The sequence below is a fragment of the Mercenaria mercenaria genome, chromosome 2 (genome assembly GCF_021730395.1).
Source record: "Mercenaria mercenaria strain notata chromosome 2, MADL_Memer_1, whole genome shotgun sequence".
Classification (NCBI taxonomy): domain Eukaryota; kingdom Metazoa; phylum Mollusca; class Bivalvia; order Venerida; family Veneridae; genus Mercenaria; species Mercenaria mercenaria.
Genome location: NC_069362.1, coordinates 76,818,442 through 76,836,918, shown reverse-complemented (window position 1 = coordinate 76,836,918; position 18,477 = coordinate 76,818,442). Strand labels below are relative to the sequence as shown.

General features: G+C 34.6%; 1 protein-coding gene across 1 annotated transcript; it reads right to left on the bottom strand.

Moving 5' to 3' along the window:
- Positions 1–2,869: 2,869 nt before the first annotated feature.
- Positions 2,870–4,281, bottom strand: LOC128548538 (uncharacterized). The gene is made up of 2 exons (XM_053523668.1): positions 4,003–4,281; positions 2,870–3,101 (listed from the first exon to the last, which is right to left on the bottom strand). Exons 1-2 carry the CDS (start codon positions 4,245–4,247, stop codon positions 2,885–2,887), a joined length of 462 nt encoding a protein of 153 aa, XP_053379643.1. The 5' UTR covers positions 4,248–4,281; the 3' UTR covers positions 2,870–2,884.
- Positions 4,282–18,477: the final 14,196 nt, after the last annotated feature.

Genomic DNA, 18,477 nt, shown 5'->3' with positions numbered 1-18,477 from the left:
TGGGGGCCCTTCCCGTTCGCCGACGAGTCTAGGTTTTTGCCTTGACCATTTTTTTCAACTGGCCCCAATTTTTTTTTTGTCACAAAATATCGAAATCAGTGACGCTTTGGGGGGGGGGGCGTAGGGGGGGTTTCTCCAACACACTGTGCATGTTGGGAACAATTTTTATATTTTTTTAGTTTTTTTTCTTTTTAAAATTTTTTAAAACTTTATTGGGGGTGGGGGGGGGGGTCGGGGGTCTCCCCCTAGAAATTTTGAAAAACAGGTTGAAAAAGGTGGCCTCTGGTGCATTTTTGATCCCAAAATTTAAAGGTTTAAGGGGGGTTTTTAACCAAATTTGTTTAAACATATTTTTTTTTCAGTTAAAAAAAACATGAAACATTTTTCAGAACAAATTTTTTAAGGTTGGACAGAAAGCTTTATCAGCTTTCGGTTGTCCTCTCCCTTTTTGGTAAAATTACATATTTTTTCTGGATAACTGATTTTACATGAATTTCTTTTATATGACAGAAAAAAAAAAAAAAATTCATATTCAACAAAACAGTATTTTTTTGCCTATTTTAAAAATAAAAAATTGTTACTTAAGATTCGTTAAATGTAAGGTCTTGAAACAAAGCAAATAATAGAACCATTTTGAAAAAGGTTTTTGGGGAATTTAAAGTTAACCCAAAAGTCATTAAAGGGGGGATTGGGGTTTCTAATTGCAACTGAAAATGCAAAATGAAAAAATTATACTTTTTTATGGGAAATTAAGGGATAAAAAAAAAAAAGTGAAAAGTTTTAAAAGGGGAACGGAAAGGGTTTCAGTGGAAAAAAATAAAAATTTAAAAAATAGCCCAATCTTGGGTTTACTTTATTGGTTTTTTTAAAATTATGTTTAAAATCAGGAAAAAAGTAGGGGTTTTTGAATTTGCCCACTACAAAACAGTTTCATCATCTTATCTTTTTAGAATCGTTTCGTTTCTCTTATTATTAAAGGGGAAATTCCCATAGTTTTTTATGCGCACTTTCTGCCAGCCCACACTTTTTGGGAAAAAAAATGAATTTAATTTAAAATTTGTTGAAAAAATTTAGGGCAGTCTTTTTAAAATTTTAGGGAAACTTTAAAAGGGAAAAAACATTTTTGTTAATTTTAAACAGTAAACAAATGGTTTTACTGGTTTTTTTATTGAAAAGTTTTCGGCCTGACAGGTACTTTCTATTTTTTTTGGGTTTTTGTTTTTTAATCGCATTTTTAAAAACAGTGTTTTCATATTTTTTTTAAGTTTAAATTGGCCCTTTTTTAATGATAAGACAATGTCACCTTTCAGATTATTTTTTATTCCCAAATTTTAAAAAAAAAATTTAAAAATTTTTAAAACTTTTTTTTTAAATTTAGCAGACATCATGTAATCAATTTGGCCAGGGTTTTGCGCCATTTTTGTCCGAAAAGGGGGCTTGTTTTTCTAGCGGTCCCTTTAAAATAAAAATTAGCCTGGTGACCCATATTTTTTCCCTTTTTTTTGGCTCACAATACAAATTTCCCCACACAAGAAAACGGAAAAAATTTATGAAAGGTTTTTCAAAATTTTAAAAAAAAATTCTTAAATATGGGTAGTTTTTAAAGAAAAAAATTCACAAAGTAAAAAATTAAAAAAAAATTTTTTTTTTCATTTGAAAATTCTATAAAGGAAAAAAAAATTTAGGAATTTTCTTTTTTAAAAATTGCAATAAAGATTGATATATTGGTGTCGAGAGATAATGAACTATTACACTTAACGATGACATTTACCAACTTGATGAGGGCGGGGGTCGGGGGGGGGGATGAAGGGGGCTTTTCCTCTAGAAAGTTTTTAAAATACTGGTATATTTGGCGAATTGCAGCGGAAACCCTCTAGACAATACAGACAGGTAAGCAAGGGGAAGGGACTTCATGCAGCTAATATTGCTGACCACGGTCGTTATGGTGGAGGCTCAGTGATGGTCTTGGTGGCATCACCTTGGATAGGTGCACATACTCTGTGTATTGACCGCAGTACCCTCACTACCCAACACTACATTTACGACCTTCTAGATGTCCATATTAGGTTGTATGCAGGAGCAGTGGGCGATGGGTTCGTTTCAATTGACGATAACGCCCGTGCCCATGTTGCCCGGGCGGTACAAGAGTACTTAATCAGAGATATCAAACGTCTAGACTGTCCAGCTAGGTCTCAAGACCTAAATCCCATTTACAGCTAGTGATTTCACCGTCCACCTCTTGCCGAGGTGTGTGCAGCAGCTTGGTGCCGTACTGATACAAGAATGGAACAATACGCCACAACGCACAACGCTCCAGCAGGAACAAGATCGGGAGCATGTGAAAACGCTGCCAGATTGTTATCAACAGTAATGGCTCACATACCCGATATCAATTTCGCTCTTAACATTTTCAGCAAATTCCATATAAAACCCGATTTCCCAAAACTATCCAAATTGCACTGTAGCCATAACCTAAAGCTAAAACTCAACTTCAAAATACAACAACATCCAAAATTTCATAAAAAATCATAAGATTATTATAAATTATAACTAAGTATATACAAAACAATTCAACAGGTATTACAACTAAACCCTAAATTGGGAAGAACAATGTCCATTGTATTAATTGTGTTAAGCAAACTTTGATTAGTATAATTTTAAAACATAAACGACCTACAGACTGAGATAGTAACATAAGATAAATAGAACGTCTTTTATAAATCAAAATAAAACAGTGACACAACAATATTTTGTTGTTTGGGACGCACATCTTAGAAATTAACAGATGTCAATTCTAATCAATTAAGTTTTTTGTACAAGTATTAGTAATAAATAATATCAAATCAAACTTTATTGATCTCGTTCCGTCAATATAAGACGTGCATTAAAGGACTTTGAATTCGAAATGCTTATGCTTACCAGGAATAATGACGGTATGGTTACAACCACGTTGCAGTCGAACTATAGGAGATACTTCCGCTCTCGGAGATGAATTTATTCGCCCTATATCCGATCTGTATGTCAAATCAGCAGTGGTTTTTAGTTGCCATGATCCACCGCTACCAATTACGAGAGTGTTTATCCAGGCCTGTCCTTTGAATCTAAAGCAGTATACATTTTTAACATACATTTTCATAGTACTGTAATTAATCAACGTTGAATTGGTGAACCCGATAGGGTCCCAAAATATATATGACGGGACTAAACTAGACGACACTCGGAGAAGCAAATTATGTGACAAAAAAGTTAATCAGCCTCCTGCCTCTAAAATATTTTTGTTGGGTTTAACGTCGTCTCGAAACAATTTTTGATGGCAAGACCCCAGATGCCCCGCCAAGAATTATTTCATCACGGGCGGGGACCTTGGTAGAACAAACGACTTTCCGTAAGCCAGCTGGCTGGCTTCATAACATGAAGAGTTCTAAGCCCAAATTTAGGCTCGAACACGCGTCGGTGAGGGGAAAGTGACCTTTATTACTTGGCCACGGAGGCCTCGTAAAACGTATAGGCAGATCTTTTGGAAACATACGTAAATTGTTACCAAGCAAATGCAAAATGATAGCAGATTTGGTTCGATTGAGTCTGAGATAATGAAGGTTATTTAAATTCGTAGTTCATATCTTTCATATCAAATATCGGACAAACGTTGTGACCAACTGGCTGCTTCGTGACAATCCTATAGTACCTCATACTTGTTAAAATATGTTAGTTTCATGTTCACGTAAGTTTTTCATACTAGCCATTATAATTCAATAGCTCTTTAAAAAGCATGTTATAGCATTTAATTCGTCCTTTAGGATATCGAATCCTTTCAAATTATATCTATGACAACGTTGTACATAAGCGAATGCTAGAGTGCGTGAGAGGTGTTGTACATTTTATTACCTCAAGAACAGACTCTTTGCTTCCAAAGGATCTTCTTATATGTTGTAATCGATAGTTTTAAAATGTGATACCTATTTCATGATTTGTATGTCAAAAACTTAGTTTAAAAATCCGTACCCGAAGTGAAACACTGACGAACCATAATTGTATGAGTAGGATGGGTAGGAGCTAGTTAAGGTAGCTGTTATTCGTCCTTTCCCTGATGACCAGTCTTCGTTTGTACTGTAATCTGTGCACTGATAATGCAAATATCCAAGAGTACCGACACAGTTGTCAAAGCAATCGATTGTCCCCTCTCCGTCGATTGTTTCACCTGTTTGTATTGTGTTGTCGTCGCACGTGAAGCTGTCACTATATGTCATTCTCCACGATATACGGTAATCTATTATAACTTCATTCTGAAAATGGTAATAAGAATATATAGTAAATATTACAGTAATATATTAATAGCTACATTGTAACAATGACTTACCTGCAAGCTTTATGTAAGGTTTACCCTGCAAAATAATTTCTTTAAAGATACTAAACATAGTGTGCACATTTACAGTTTCATTTTACTTATTTCTGATTGTCGTTTTGTAAATACATTTACATAATCAGTAGAACATTTCATTACCTTGTAATCATTAGCAAGTTACCCCTGTCATGTTTCATGTACGATTAACAGTAAATGCCCACTTTATAAACAGACCTAAATCATATTCGTAATGTAACAATATTTAAAGGGTGATGTACAAATTAAATTCACTTTTATTAACTTAAACCTTGAATGTTTGTTTACAATACTTAGGATTAATTAGAATATATGTTTTGAATTTTCCCACATATTTAAAAGTTAAAAATAACACTGCAGACGGACCTATTGATAGACAGACATTTGATTCCATGGAAATTATCGAAACTCTCTTTTTCTGAATGCATGGTATGTTTTTGTTTGTTTGTTTGTTTTTGGTTTAACGCCGTTTTTCAACAGTATTTCAGTCATGTAACGGTGGGCAGTTAACCTAACCAGTGTTCCTGGATTCTGTACCAGTACAAACCTGTTGCCCTCAAGTACCTACCAACATCCCCACATGAATCAGAGGTGGAGGACGAATGGTTTCAGAAACAATGTCTTTTAGCAAATCGTCACGGAGAACATACGCCCCGTCCTGGGATCGAACTCACGACCCCGCGATCCTTAGACCAACGCTCTGTTGAGCCGTATATGTCACAGATAGAATATCTAACACGTCTGTGATATATTCGACCGTAAAATTAATATTTGTCTAATGTGACATATCCGTCTGGTCATTTTTGACAGTTTACACCGAAACGTATATGTCATATACGTTGTGATATAAAAGTGCATGAAACTACAAATGATACTTAAGTTAAACTCATTTCAGGAAGTGGATCGGAACCCCCCATCCCCATACAACCCCCTCCCCCCCCCAACCCCCACACACATACACACTCACACACATCCCCGCCATCCCGAAGGAACTGGCCTTGTAATTATATCAAGTTTACTCTGTGTTTAAGTTGATCGCTTTGATATAAATGTATTGTTAACAGGGACTTTGATAGATAATCCCGTTGTTGCATTTCGGTACAGCGTAATATAGGCCTTCATGACGAAGAATGAAATGCTAATGATTGTCTCTGGAACATCGTTACCCAAAGTGTTACACCGATAAAAATGTATAGTGATGTTTTATACTGTCATTCCGAAAAATGTATAAACATGGGATTACCGATGTTTGAGTTTCATATATATACGTGCGCCGAACGAACGCATGCAAACCCCAACACAGTGTTACTTCCCTTTATGGGTACATTCCTGCGCGGAGGCTGGAACGCAATGCTGTCTCATAGGAAAGAAACAGACAGTCCATAAAATAAATTTAGTAGCGTATTTTGTTATCATGGCGTCACTGTTTGGAACAGAGCGATGATCAGCGGTATGGCAAAGAAATTTCAAACAAAGAAATTTCAAAGGGTAGTAGTGGTTGTGGTTGTGATGGTGGTAGTGGTGGTAGTGGTAGAAGTGGTAGTGGTGGTGGTAGTAGTAGAAGTGGTGGTAGTTGTAGTGGGGGTGGTACTGGTAGTGGTTTTGGTAGTAGTATAAGTGGTAGTAATTGTAATAGTGGTGGTGGTAGTAGTACTAGTTATTGTGGTGGTGGTGGTGGTGTTAGTGGTTGTGGTGGTGGCAGTGGTAGAAGTGGCGGTGGTAGTGGTAATAATAGTAGTGGTGGTGGTAGTGGTAGTGGTGGTGGTAGTGGCAGTTCGAACTAATCTGGACACCAGATGGCATCGATCGGGTGGCGATTGCGTACAGGAATTGAGTATCGTTTTCAATCTTTTTCCGATCAAGGCAGTTTCTAAACGATCAAGAGTCGATTGCTAAATGATCTTTTCACGATTTCTGCACGAACCTTTGCCAACCGACCGCTACTCAATGTTTTTACATAATTTTGTATCAAAAATATCGGATAAAAAGTCCTAGCATTGACGATCAAAGACCTATAATGATCATCCAGACCTCTTGCTATCGACAGTTTCCCAATTTCTTGTCAATGTTAACTCGACCGCCACCCGGCGGTCGCACGAACGCAGTCTATAACTTTCCGAACCCCTCGGTCGGTAAACATTGATTAAACATTCATCACGGTGTATATCCATATCGGCGAACTCTTTGCGAAATCTGCTATATCGGTGGTTTCTTTGCGTCGGCACCGGCTATTCTTTGCTTTAAACAATATCTAAGTCGGTAAAGGAGGCGAAATATCGAGCTGCCATCCATGATAAAAGGGTATGCTGCTCAAAAATAAGTAGAGCACGGAACATTAGAATGTCTTTGCTATGTATTTTAGGGTTTACTTTTTAATTGTCAGAGATTTTGCTCGCAAACCCGATGAAATTAGTTGATGGTGTACTGACATGGAACACTAGCCCGACCTTTTCCACAGTCTTTAACGAGTTTTTGCTTTGATATCATACATATCAAGCGCACTATTTGTATTCATTTTTCAAAAAGTACTGACAAATAGGCCGAAATGTAAACGGAACTATTCAAAACCCTTTACTTTCGGTTTTGTCGGGGCACCGGCGGTCTCTCTGTACACCAGTTTCTGATGCACAGGCAGGCTCTCTGCTTTACGCACAGGCAGGATCTGTGCTAATGACTATTTGAACACATTATAGCTTATTTAATTTGGTGTGAATATCTGACTTTTATAACAGTCAACCTTCACACCTTATTTCAAAACGTCAAAAACCAAGCTGAAAATGAGTTTACTATCGACCCATAATATTACTATGGTAAAATACTTAAACGATTTACGTTGAAGTGATAATTTTTCTATTCAGCAGTTACAATAAACCCTTTATAAAGTTTTATTCTCATTGGGAATAATGTAAAATTTGTACTAAATGGACTGGAAATACATATTTTTTCATTTCTGTCTCTCGTGAAGAGAAGAAACGTGTACTAACTTATTTAAAACGTGTCTTTAACACACGCCTTGTGTTTTGGGCATCTGTTTTGAACAAGTTGTAATAATATTATGACCATTTTGAACAGTATTTTTAACTTAATCTACGTACTTTCCGTTCGAAGAACGTTCTGGTTAATTTCTGATTAATAGATTTGTACCTCTTATCTGAAAAATAACTACGACAATCTACGGTTTTTTTTTGCAGGGCAAGTTAGTGGTGTGTTTCTGAAGTAGCGACGAATAAACCGTGTACGTGGAAAGTTCAACGTACATGTAACTATGCTTTAATTTACATTTTTATTTAGTGAATGCAATGACAGCAGTCTTCCTTGCCATAGAACGATGAGTCAACAGGTGTCCAAGTAGTCATTAGCATAGCGCCTGCCTGTGCGTAATGCAGGGAGCCTGCCTGTGCATCAAAAACTGGTGTACAGAGAGACCGTCGGTGCCCCGACTAAACCGAAAGTAAAGGGTTTTGAATAGTTCCGTTTACATTTCGGCCTATTTGTCAATATTTTTTGAAAAATATTGAAAAATGAATACAAATAGTGCGCTTGATATGTATGATATCAAAGCAAAAACTCGTTAAAGACTGTGGAAAAGGTCGGGCTAGTGTTCCATGTCAGTACACCATCAACTAATTTCATCGAGTTTGCGAGCAAAATCGCTGATTATTAAAAAGTAAACACTACAATACTTAGTAAAGACATTCTAATGTTCCGTGCTCTACATATTTTTGAGCAGCATACCTATTATCATGGATGGCAGCACGATTTTTCGCCTTCTCTATCGACTTGGACATTGTTTTTAGCCAAGAATAGCCGGTGCCGACGCAAAGAAACCGCCGATATAGCAGATTTTGCAAATAGTCCGCCGATTTGGATATGCACCGTTTTCATACAAAATAAAGACATAAGACTAATCATCCCGACCACACTAGTCCAGTTCCCGAACAATGTTTTGGGAACGATCGGGTCGATCCGGTCGGCCGTGTGAATCTGGCATTAGCAGAATCTATGTGGCATAACTGAGATGTGTCGATAAAATTTTATTGTTTTAAAAAATAACTTAAAAATTGTTTTTCCCAAACTGATGAAAATGTGATGTATTCGCTGAAAATTTTGTTTTTCTTTGTCCATTTGTGAGATATTCGTTTTGGTGTGCCTATGAAAACCAACGTCCAACGTATACATTACATATTATGTATCATATACGTTTCATGCGCGTGCTATTTTCAATCGAATATATGTGATATATTCGGTCGAATTTTTCACTCGTGTTATATTTCGTTCTGTGACATATACGACTCAACAACGCTCTCCCTACTGAGCCAGGCGGGCGGGCTTGGTATGTTCTTGAATGTCATAACTATGTATGTAATATTCTGTAAGAATAACATAAATCAGTAAAATATAACTTTGATTGATGAACTTGAAATGTATAAAACACATATATAGCGTTGAAATAGGAAAATGGTAGACAAAGACTATTTATATATATGTTATAAGTAGGCAATTATATAATGTTGGAGTATTTGGACATACACAGATTATTATCAGTAGTTCCACTGGATATTACTACTATTTTTTGAATATTTAAAAATCATATTGATATTGAAAAGAACTAGTGATAAGTCTAGTTTTATTAAACCCTTGTAAATTACAGCGCAGTGCGTTTTGTTTTAGCCCTACCGTTAAAAAACTTCATTGATTTTGGCCTTTATTAATCAGTAAACTACTGAAACTGCAAGGCTGAAAGTATGCAAGTACTTGCTGATTATAACAATGACAAACTAACACTAAATATTGTTATATTGTCGGGTCATGTTTCGGATATCAGTGCAAACGCACGTGAAACGAAGACCATAATGTTAAAGCATATGCCTCTTCATAAGCTTCACGGATAAAGAGAATGTCAGCACGTGTTGTCAGCACAAACAGATTAATTTACAATTTGAACCTACCGTCAGATATACCCAATAAAATGCAAATCTATAGTAATGACATCCAGTATGATAAAATGTTCACACTATTAAAGCTTATGCGGCACGGTTTGTGCTGAGAAAACTACTCAAACAATTAAATATGTACACAAAGTACATACTATGCGAAACTCTTTGACTACATGATATGTTGAACATAATTTTATTTTTAATGCGGACTTGTAAAACTCGGGTTGTTCTGTATACAAGATAGAAAGACTGTTCTCTTCTCACCAATCGAAGCTGATCAGCAGGTTATCTTTTTTGTTGTTGTTTTGTTGGGTATAACGTCGCACCGACACAATCATATGTCTTTCCAGCTTTGATGTTGGAGGAAGACCCCAGGTGACCCTCCGTGCATTATTTCATCACGAGCGGGCACATTAGCTAAATCGTGTCATTCCTGATTCTTTGTCACGGATTTTGCATGCTTTGGGCAATACACGGAAATTAAGCTCGCTTATCACTCCATAGAAAGCAACAAAACATGTAGCCAGTTTTTGATATAAATCATGTTGTTTTATAGATTCATATAGAAATATTATTCTTGTAAAGATATAAAACATTTCTGTAAAAAAAAACAACAACAACTTTCTGTTAGCTTATGATATTGCGAAATTCGTGTTGTCATGTAACAGAAAATGAAAACATTTAAATAAATTTCTTTTCTTTTCTTTTGAAACTTTGAATCCCGCCAGAAAATGACGGCTAAACTTTGAAATCCGAGGATTATTTTATAAACGAGCTTTCCTACAAAAACATGTGTAATAGTTTTCCTCGAGAAAAACGAACTTTGTGTGAAGATGAAGGTAATCCCATTTTTTTTGGTTGCGGGTTTATCCCGCTACCAAAGTTAAGTGTATTTCTGACAATCATATAGCATCTTTATTTGATTCCAAATCACATCCAAAGGATGTTCATGCGCTACACAAAGTGGTCCCATTCATGAACAATGCGGATGAATTATCAATGATCAAGCAGTTCTTATTCATCCTCTATCCATTCACGCTGGCCATTTAGATTATATAAGATCTGTCAAAGATCAGGTATTCCAGCCCATGGTTACATCACTGACTTCCAGCTGTTCATGTAAGGTCAGGCAGAGTTTATCTTAGATATGAGGCACATTAGTATTTGTTTCTTATACATGTATATTTATAGATTGGCATTTAAAATGAAAATAACTCTAGCGAAACCCTGCAACCACCAGACATCCCGAGGCTTTGATTTAATGTTCTTGTCCATATAACAGTACTTTTGTTTAACTTTCATGCCTAGAGATTTGCTCTTTAAAACATGATAAAATAAAGTAATAAACTAAGCAATACTGTACCCCAGCAATTTAACAAACTTAAAAAACATACATGTTAGTAAAACACGCATACACATTAACTGGCCTTGATCCTTACTGTAAACTGCAAGGTTTTCCATAGAAATCAAGGAAAGAAAGAATCTATTTAATTATGAATCAAGTTTCTGATTTTTCTTATCAGCATTGGTGTATGTGTATCATTGATATCCGAACTCATTTCTTTTTTAAATAAGCTCAGACTAAATTAATCGTCGGTTAAGCGCCATAAGGGCTCAACAGCATATGGATAAAGAAGGCTGATGAGCCCTTATGGCCGACGCGGCAGTGAGTCTGATTCTCCCTGTCTACGTATTTATAGTGTCTAAGTTACTTAAGTCTTGTTTAATCAATGATATACATAAATCAAATATGCCATTCAGTTACTAATAAACTTTGATAATGTGGCAGTTGAGTCCAATAAGTCCAGGGGTGTTTAAAGATAATCCGTCATAGATCTATTGCAAAGCAATTATTGGATTTACCTGTATTGGACAATAAACAGTGTTGATTGTATTCAGGTCAACTGCCACATTATCCAAGTTTATTAGTATGTGTCTGTACTTATTATACAATTCAATCATGAAATCAAATTAATTCGTGTAAACTAAAGTGTTTAGCTGTAAAGGTGACTATTTTGCATGCTTTCCACGAACAAAACCGTGACAAAAAAATGTAGGTCGTACTAAAAAGATAATCCTACCGTGCAAACTCATAGAAAGCATGCTATTATAAATGTTTTGTTTGTGTTTTGTTGTTTTTTTGTTTGATTTGTTTTCAAGCTTGGAATTCATATCTAAAATAGACATGATATTGCATGTCTGTTAATTTCACGCGTGGAAATCATGCTGTATCTTTTATCTAAATAGATGTACACATTCTCTCCCACTCTCACCAGCTTTCACTGATCGCCTAACTTGCGAATTACAATATTTCATATGAAAATTATTCTTTGACGTAGTTTTTCTCCTGTCGTCGAATGTTTCAACATCCCAAAGATATTTAGCTTTCAGTCGGAACTGATGTAGTTTATGTTGATTCGTATTGTTCTCATAAACAGTTTGGTGAAAAATTAAAGCTCTGTTCTTTTCTGTTCTGTTCATTTTTTTTCTATATTTTGTCTAATGAGACAATTATAAGCGTTATTATTTCAAAAGTCTATATTGAATCGTACGTCAGTTGTTGGTATATGCAATTCCGTTAAGTTACATCAGAACTTTAAGAAATCCACAAGTTTTTTTATTTCTTGATACACTTTAAGTTAAATTGAAGCAAGAAGCCTTTACCCTATAACAATTATAATTATACTGTTGTATTGTTTATAAAGTCAGAAATACCTACATATGTGATAATAAATTGTCATGCTTTGGAAAATATAATTTATTTGCCTCTAAAGTAAAAGAAATTGAAAAGTTTAGTGATTTTTATAGTTGAAAGTTTTGTAAAATTATGAAAAAAAAATTCAAGTGAAATCAATCAAAATTTAACAAGGCTGCTGATTTGATTGTACATTTTTCGAAACCTAATATGGTTGTTTGATAGATCTATATTTAGCATGGCTAAAAATGGATGTTCAATATAAGCGATTGTGATACTTTTAACACAACATTGGAAGCAAGAAGATGTTCAGTTAGAATAAATATTTTCACATTAAATTGAAGAGAAGAAATTGCTGTATACTGTCATATCTGCTAAAATATTCACAAACCAAAAGACATATTTGAAATTAATCATTGAAAATAAATTTACTAATTGTACAAAGTAATATCAGCAGGGAAACCAATATTGATTATTGGATAATTTTCAAGGGGGACAACCTACTATGATAAGCCAGTCAAATATAATAAAAGCTGGGGATGAGGATGCTCTGCCTGTCGGTAGCACGTATGCGATGCGTTGAGAGGGCGGGCAAATAAGTTAACAGTCCACTAGTTTCAATCCGAAATTAAACCCTTTCAATTCATATTAACCTGTAAATAAAGACAAAGGGCGGTTACAGTCCACCTTTGATTTCCTGAACCTGGTCTTTACATTCAAAACTCTATTACAAACCATCAGTAAGCAGAAACCACCTGTCTCTATAGGACGCTAGTTTCCTTTAAAAAATTAAGCATTTCATTTAATACTATAACCTGTGAACAAATGCCACATGGGTATAAAGACCATTATTTGATTTTCACTCTTTATACAGACTTTACCTAACAAAGTTTTTTTAAATCTAAATATTGCTTTTCTAGTGGCTTTATTTACGTACAGCAAAATTGACAACAACTTTCGTGCTGGAAAATACGTACATAATAAACTGTAATTATTTCTCTTTAAACAAATAAAAAATAACAAATATCAGAACGAAGAAGAGATGGTTGACAACTTTTAAGGTGTGTCAAGCGCCATTTATAAGCAAAACATGTTATCACAGGCCTTAATGCTAAAGAAAGTGGAATAAGCATGCTGATATATATCAGCACAGTTCTTGTCTTATAATGGTTGTTACCATGTAAAGCATGATGATAGATACTTTTTTTAAACCCATTGCATTTTTAAATACCTGTGGATAATAACAGACAATAATACATCTAACACATAAAAGTTTATGGAAAAATCTTCAAAATTGGTTACGGTGTAAAGTTTCATCACAAAAAAAAAACTAAGCTTAAAGCTGTCTATGTAACTAACAGAAAGAAATTTGATAAGGAAGATCAGTGCTGCAAACGTTTTTACTGGCAACAGGGACAAGAAAATTTATTGAATAGTCTTAACAGTAACGATGGAAAATTTTGGCAAGAACAGGTATTGCTTAACAAAAGAAACAAATCATTCCAGTGCAAGTTTAGCTAGAAGATGGATCTCTTTCATTTGATATTAATGATGTACTGGGACGCTGGAAAAATTTTTTTAGCACATTAATAAACATTGATAATTTTATTGAAAACTTAGAAGATGGTTTTGTTAACACTTCTATGAATGCTTTTGTAGACAGTAGAAAAATCTTTAGAAGTAAAAAAGGCTGTCGACAAAGCTAAAATGGGTAAATCTCCCGGTATTGATACAATACCCAGCGAAGTTTTGAAAAATGACACATCAATTGCAATATTACATGTTCTTTTTAATATCTGTTTTGAAACTGGTCGTATATCTTCTTTATGAACTAAAAATATTACAAGTCATATACCCAAGTCTAAAACAACAGACCCCAAGGATCCGTTGTCATACAGAGGTATAACACTAGCGGCGCCATGTATAAAATGTACACCTCCATCCTAAATAAATGAATAGTCCTCTGGGTTGATACTAAACACCTTTTAACTGAAAAACAAAATGGGTTTTGGAAAGGGCGAAGCACAGTTGATCATATATCAAGTCTCACAAATCTTATCGAGACAAGAAAAAAGGGTAGAAAGTCCATATTCCGTGAGTTCATTGATTTTCGCAAAACATTTGACTCTGTAAACAGATCTCAGTTATAGAAACAACTAAATAGAGTAGGTATATCTAGTAAAATGCTTTTGGCAGTTAAATCACTATACAGTTCAGTTTCATCGTGCGTCCGTGTAAATTTGAACTATGTAAAGCGCCTTTGAACGTGAAATAGATCATGAAAAGGGCGCTATACAAATCTGGTATAATAATAATAAACGGTTACTACACTGATAGGTTTTCTGTAAATTCAGGTTTAAGACAAGGATGTTCACTCTCGTCTGTGCTCTTTAATATCTTTATAAACGATTTAGCAGTGTATATTAAATAATTAAACAAAGGTATCTGTATAGAAAATGAAAACAGTATTCTCTTGTACGCAAACGATGTCAAAGCTTATTGACTGGTGCATATTAAACGGAATGGCTACAAATGATAGTAAAAGTAATGTTGTGCACTTTCGACCAAATTCTGTTAACAAATCTGACTTTATCTTTAAATACGGTCAAAACAAAATTGCCTATGTTGAAAGATATGTACATGTATACCTAGGCAATGTGAACACAGAACATCTTGATTACAATATAACGGCGAAGTTTGTCGCTCAAAGTGCAAGTCATGCGTTAGGACTTTTAATGGCCAGATTTAAAAATAATGGCGGCTTTCCTTATGATGTTTATACAAAATTGTATAATTCCTTGGTTGTCCCTGTCATTTCATACGGAGCTGCTTGGGGAACAAAATCTTTCTCTCGCATAAATGCAATTTACACGACAGAGCAATGGGATTTTAACTCGGCACAGGAAATACACACCTAATGCTGTATTTTCTGGTGAAATGGGGTGGCAACCAGTTATAATCGAGCAATGGAAGAGAGTCTGCAACCATTGGAGCCGTTGTCACAGCCAGCCTAATGATAGGTTAAACAAAAGGATCTTTCAATGGGCCTTAAATAAAGGAAACGGGAGACTCTGCAAGAACTGGTCCTGTTTGGTAAAAGCAAAACTAAAGAATTTAAACTTGGAAGGATTTATTCAACCATCCTCGTCTGCTATAGACCTTAAGCAAAGAATCAGAACGGCTCTCATTGATGTACACATAGATAAATGGTTCAATGACTTGAACAAAATTGATGGTATTAGTGGACTAGGAAATAAAAAGCTGAGACTGTATAGACAATTCAAAACAGAATACAAGACAGAACGTTATTGTAAAATTAGCATGCCTTATCCACATACAGATCTTTAAAGTTCAGAAGTGGCGTTGCTCCAACCCGCATAGAAACAGGCAGATATGAATATTTCCCCGTACAAGACAGAACCTGTCCATTTTGTAAAGATTGTGTGGAAAATGAGTTGCATGTCTTAATTTCCTGCCCTGTTTACACAAGTTTAAGAAAAGATTTATTCAACAAAGCTGAAAAGCCCCTGTCAAAATTTTTCTCTGCTGGAAAACATAGAAAAGCTGAAATTTCTTTTCACAAATGAGAAACTTGCAAGAACGTTTGCCATAACCTGCTATGCTTTTTTAGAAGTCTATAACCTTTTATATAACAAGTAAGTCTGTAAAATACAGTAGAGTTTAATCCTTTTACTTTTTAGCGAAATAGTAACTATTTCAATAGTTATAAAATCAAGCTTAGTGTTTATATGTACAACTAAGGCTCCCCAAAACATATACTTTGATTGGAGCTAAATGTATTAACTACCACCATACCACATTCTATCTGAAGTTGTTTTAGTGCAAGTATATAGTAATATTTTATATATGTGAGTGCATTGTTAAACAGTTACTTTATAAACAGTAGCTTTTTACTCAAATAGTCGCACTGCATTGAAATCATAATAATCTTATTATCCAGATTTATATTACAAAGTTTTAAATAGTTTTTTTCTTTTTATGGTAACTATAGACTCACACAGTTAATCATTTTATCAGCAATGTCTGTAAATTACAGATTTATGTATATGCCAGTGATGTATATGTATATTACCAATATTTTCTTGTAATTCTTTAAAGAATGACCATCATAAACAATAAGTGTATTTTAAATGCTTTGTATAATTTTATACAATCAATTGTAAATGGACGATACTTAAATCAATAAATAAATAAAGACATGATGAACAAACAGTGTGAAAACATGTAAGAATTAAATAGAAAATTTGCCATAAATATCTTTTAACACATAAAAATGAAAACGTATCGACGTATTCAGCGAGTACAGTTCACTTAAGTACACTTAATTACAGTATTATGTGTTCCAGGACACTTAAACGAATTGCAGTATTAACCTCGTAATATTGAATTTCAACTTGAACTACATATATGTTATTTTGTATACAGTAACATTTAACGCTTACATAATATTATACTAATAAGTTTAAACAAATTTCAATCTTCGTATTGTATTCTTCTTAACAGTAACAGAACCGGAGAAGGCCAAGTAATGACCATACATATATGAGCCGCACCATGAGAAAATCAACATAGTGCGTTTGCGGCCAGCATGGATCCAGACCAGCCTGCGATTCCGCGCAGTCTGGTCAGGATCCATGCTGTTCGCTAACGGTTTCTCTAATTGAAATAGGCTTTGAAAGCGAACAGCATGGATCTTGATCAGACTGCGCGGATGCGCAGGCTGGTCTGGATCCACGCTGGTCGCAAATGCACTATGTTGGTTTTCTCGTGTTGCGGCTCATATATGTCTTATTTCACCAATCACAATGTTAGATAAAAGCATGATAAACATTACAAATTGCAATGGTTTGTAATGTTTTTGCTTCAATGTAAAATTCTACGTAGATTTATGCATGTAAACGTACAGGACAATGTCCAAACTTGGATAAGATAAATATATCAGAGCCAAGGACGTCTGCATATAACATACCTTGAATTAAGGAGAAACATGTTTCACAAAATGTATGTTAAGTTTGAAGAAGGGTAGATCTAATGTAATAAGACTAGTCATAGTTTCACATAAAGAAATTGTATTTATTTTGAGGACAGTATTTTTAATAATTTATTCACGTCTAGGCAATTGCTCAAACAATTCGAATTTAACACAGAACTTAACGATCAAACTAACACACTTTTGTAAGAACAGCCCTTGGTATTTTAACATCCCATTACATAATATAAAAATAAGTTATCGAAAACGCAGTTTATCTAAAACGCTCTCAGAATATCTTATTAGAAGAATTAATGAGTCTCCACAACTCAAATATTATATCAATCAAATCTATAAGAAGATCCGTTCACTCAAATGCTGTAATAGTAGATTGTTCAATTCAGTCTCTTCTTGAGAGGTAATGAACCGTGTAAACCCCTAACGCCCCCACGAAGCGGCTTAATCGGAACTTAATTACAAAATGACATTGAAAGGATCCCACAGAAATAATGACAACAGGGGCCGCAAAACTTTTGTGAGAATGAAACAATTGAAAAAACTTATGCAATTTGTAGTGACGAAAATGTGAAACATGTGACTCCGAAATCGCTGAAACAACATATATTCTGGCTCCAAGTCAGATTTAAAACAAATATTGCAATTACTCTGAAAGAAGCCATATTCTTTGCCTTTTAGATTTAATATTTTGTAATTACACAACAATGTTAGTATTTTATATCATAACAGAACAGGTTTTCTTCATTATTAAGGAAGAGCAGCATTTCAATCAATGTTTAAATACTGATCACTGCTGAAGAAGAGTGCGAGATTGAGTTGAAAGTATTAAAACTGTGTGGTGTGATTTTGACTGCAAATGTTATACTGATAATTACAGTATATGAACAGTAATCTATACTGTATACATAGGCATAAGAGCAAGGAGGTGGGGGAGAGGAGCACCATCTTTTGTGTGCGTATATATATATTTCCTATATTCCTTATATTTCCTTCTTATCTATCGGTTCATACTGATAATTTTATCCGAATAGCTCACTAGAATTCAGCATTTGGCTTTTGAAATATTCAGAATCATCCACAATGCCACCTCCTACAAGGATCTTGCACCCTCATAAAGATTTCTACATTATATAGCTAGTAATTAGATTAGTAACCGACAACCATAATTTTCAGTGTTGAAATCCCCATAGAATTCAGGATTTGCCATACAAAAATTGGAATGTTTTACAGGTGAGGACCCCCGTACAGAAATGATACAACACTTTCTCAAAATATGATAACTGTTCTGTTGAGAACACCTCTCAAACACATAGACCAAAGCATATGAATAATAAATATTTATCATTTTTAACACTTTATAATAAAAAGTGTTTATATATAAACAATTCATTTAAAATACAAACTTTTCTTCAGTAAAAAAAAATAAAACACTCGTGAAACTTCAGTTAATGACCGAAAT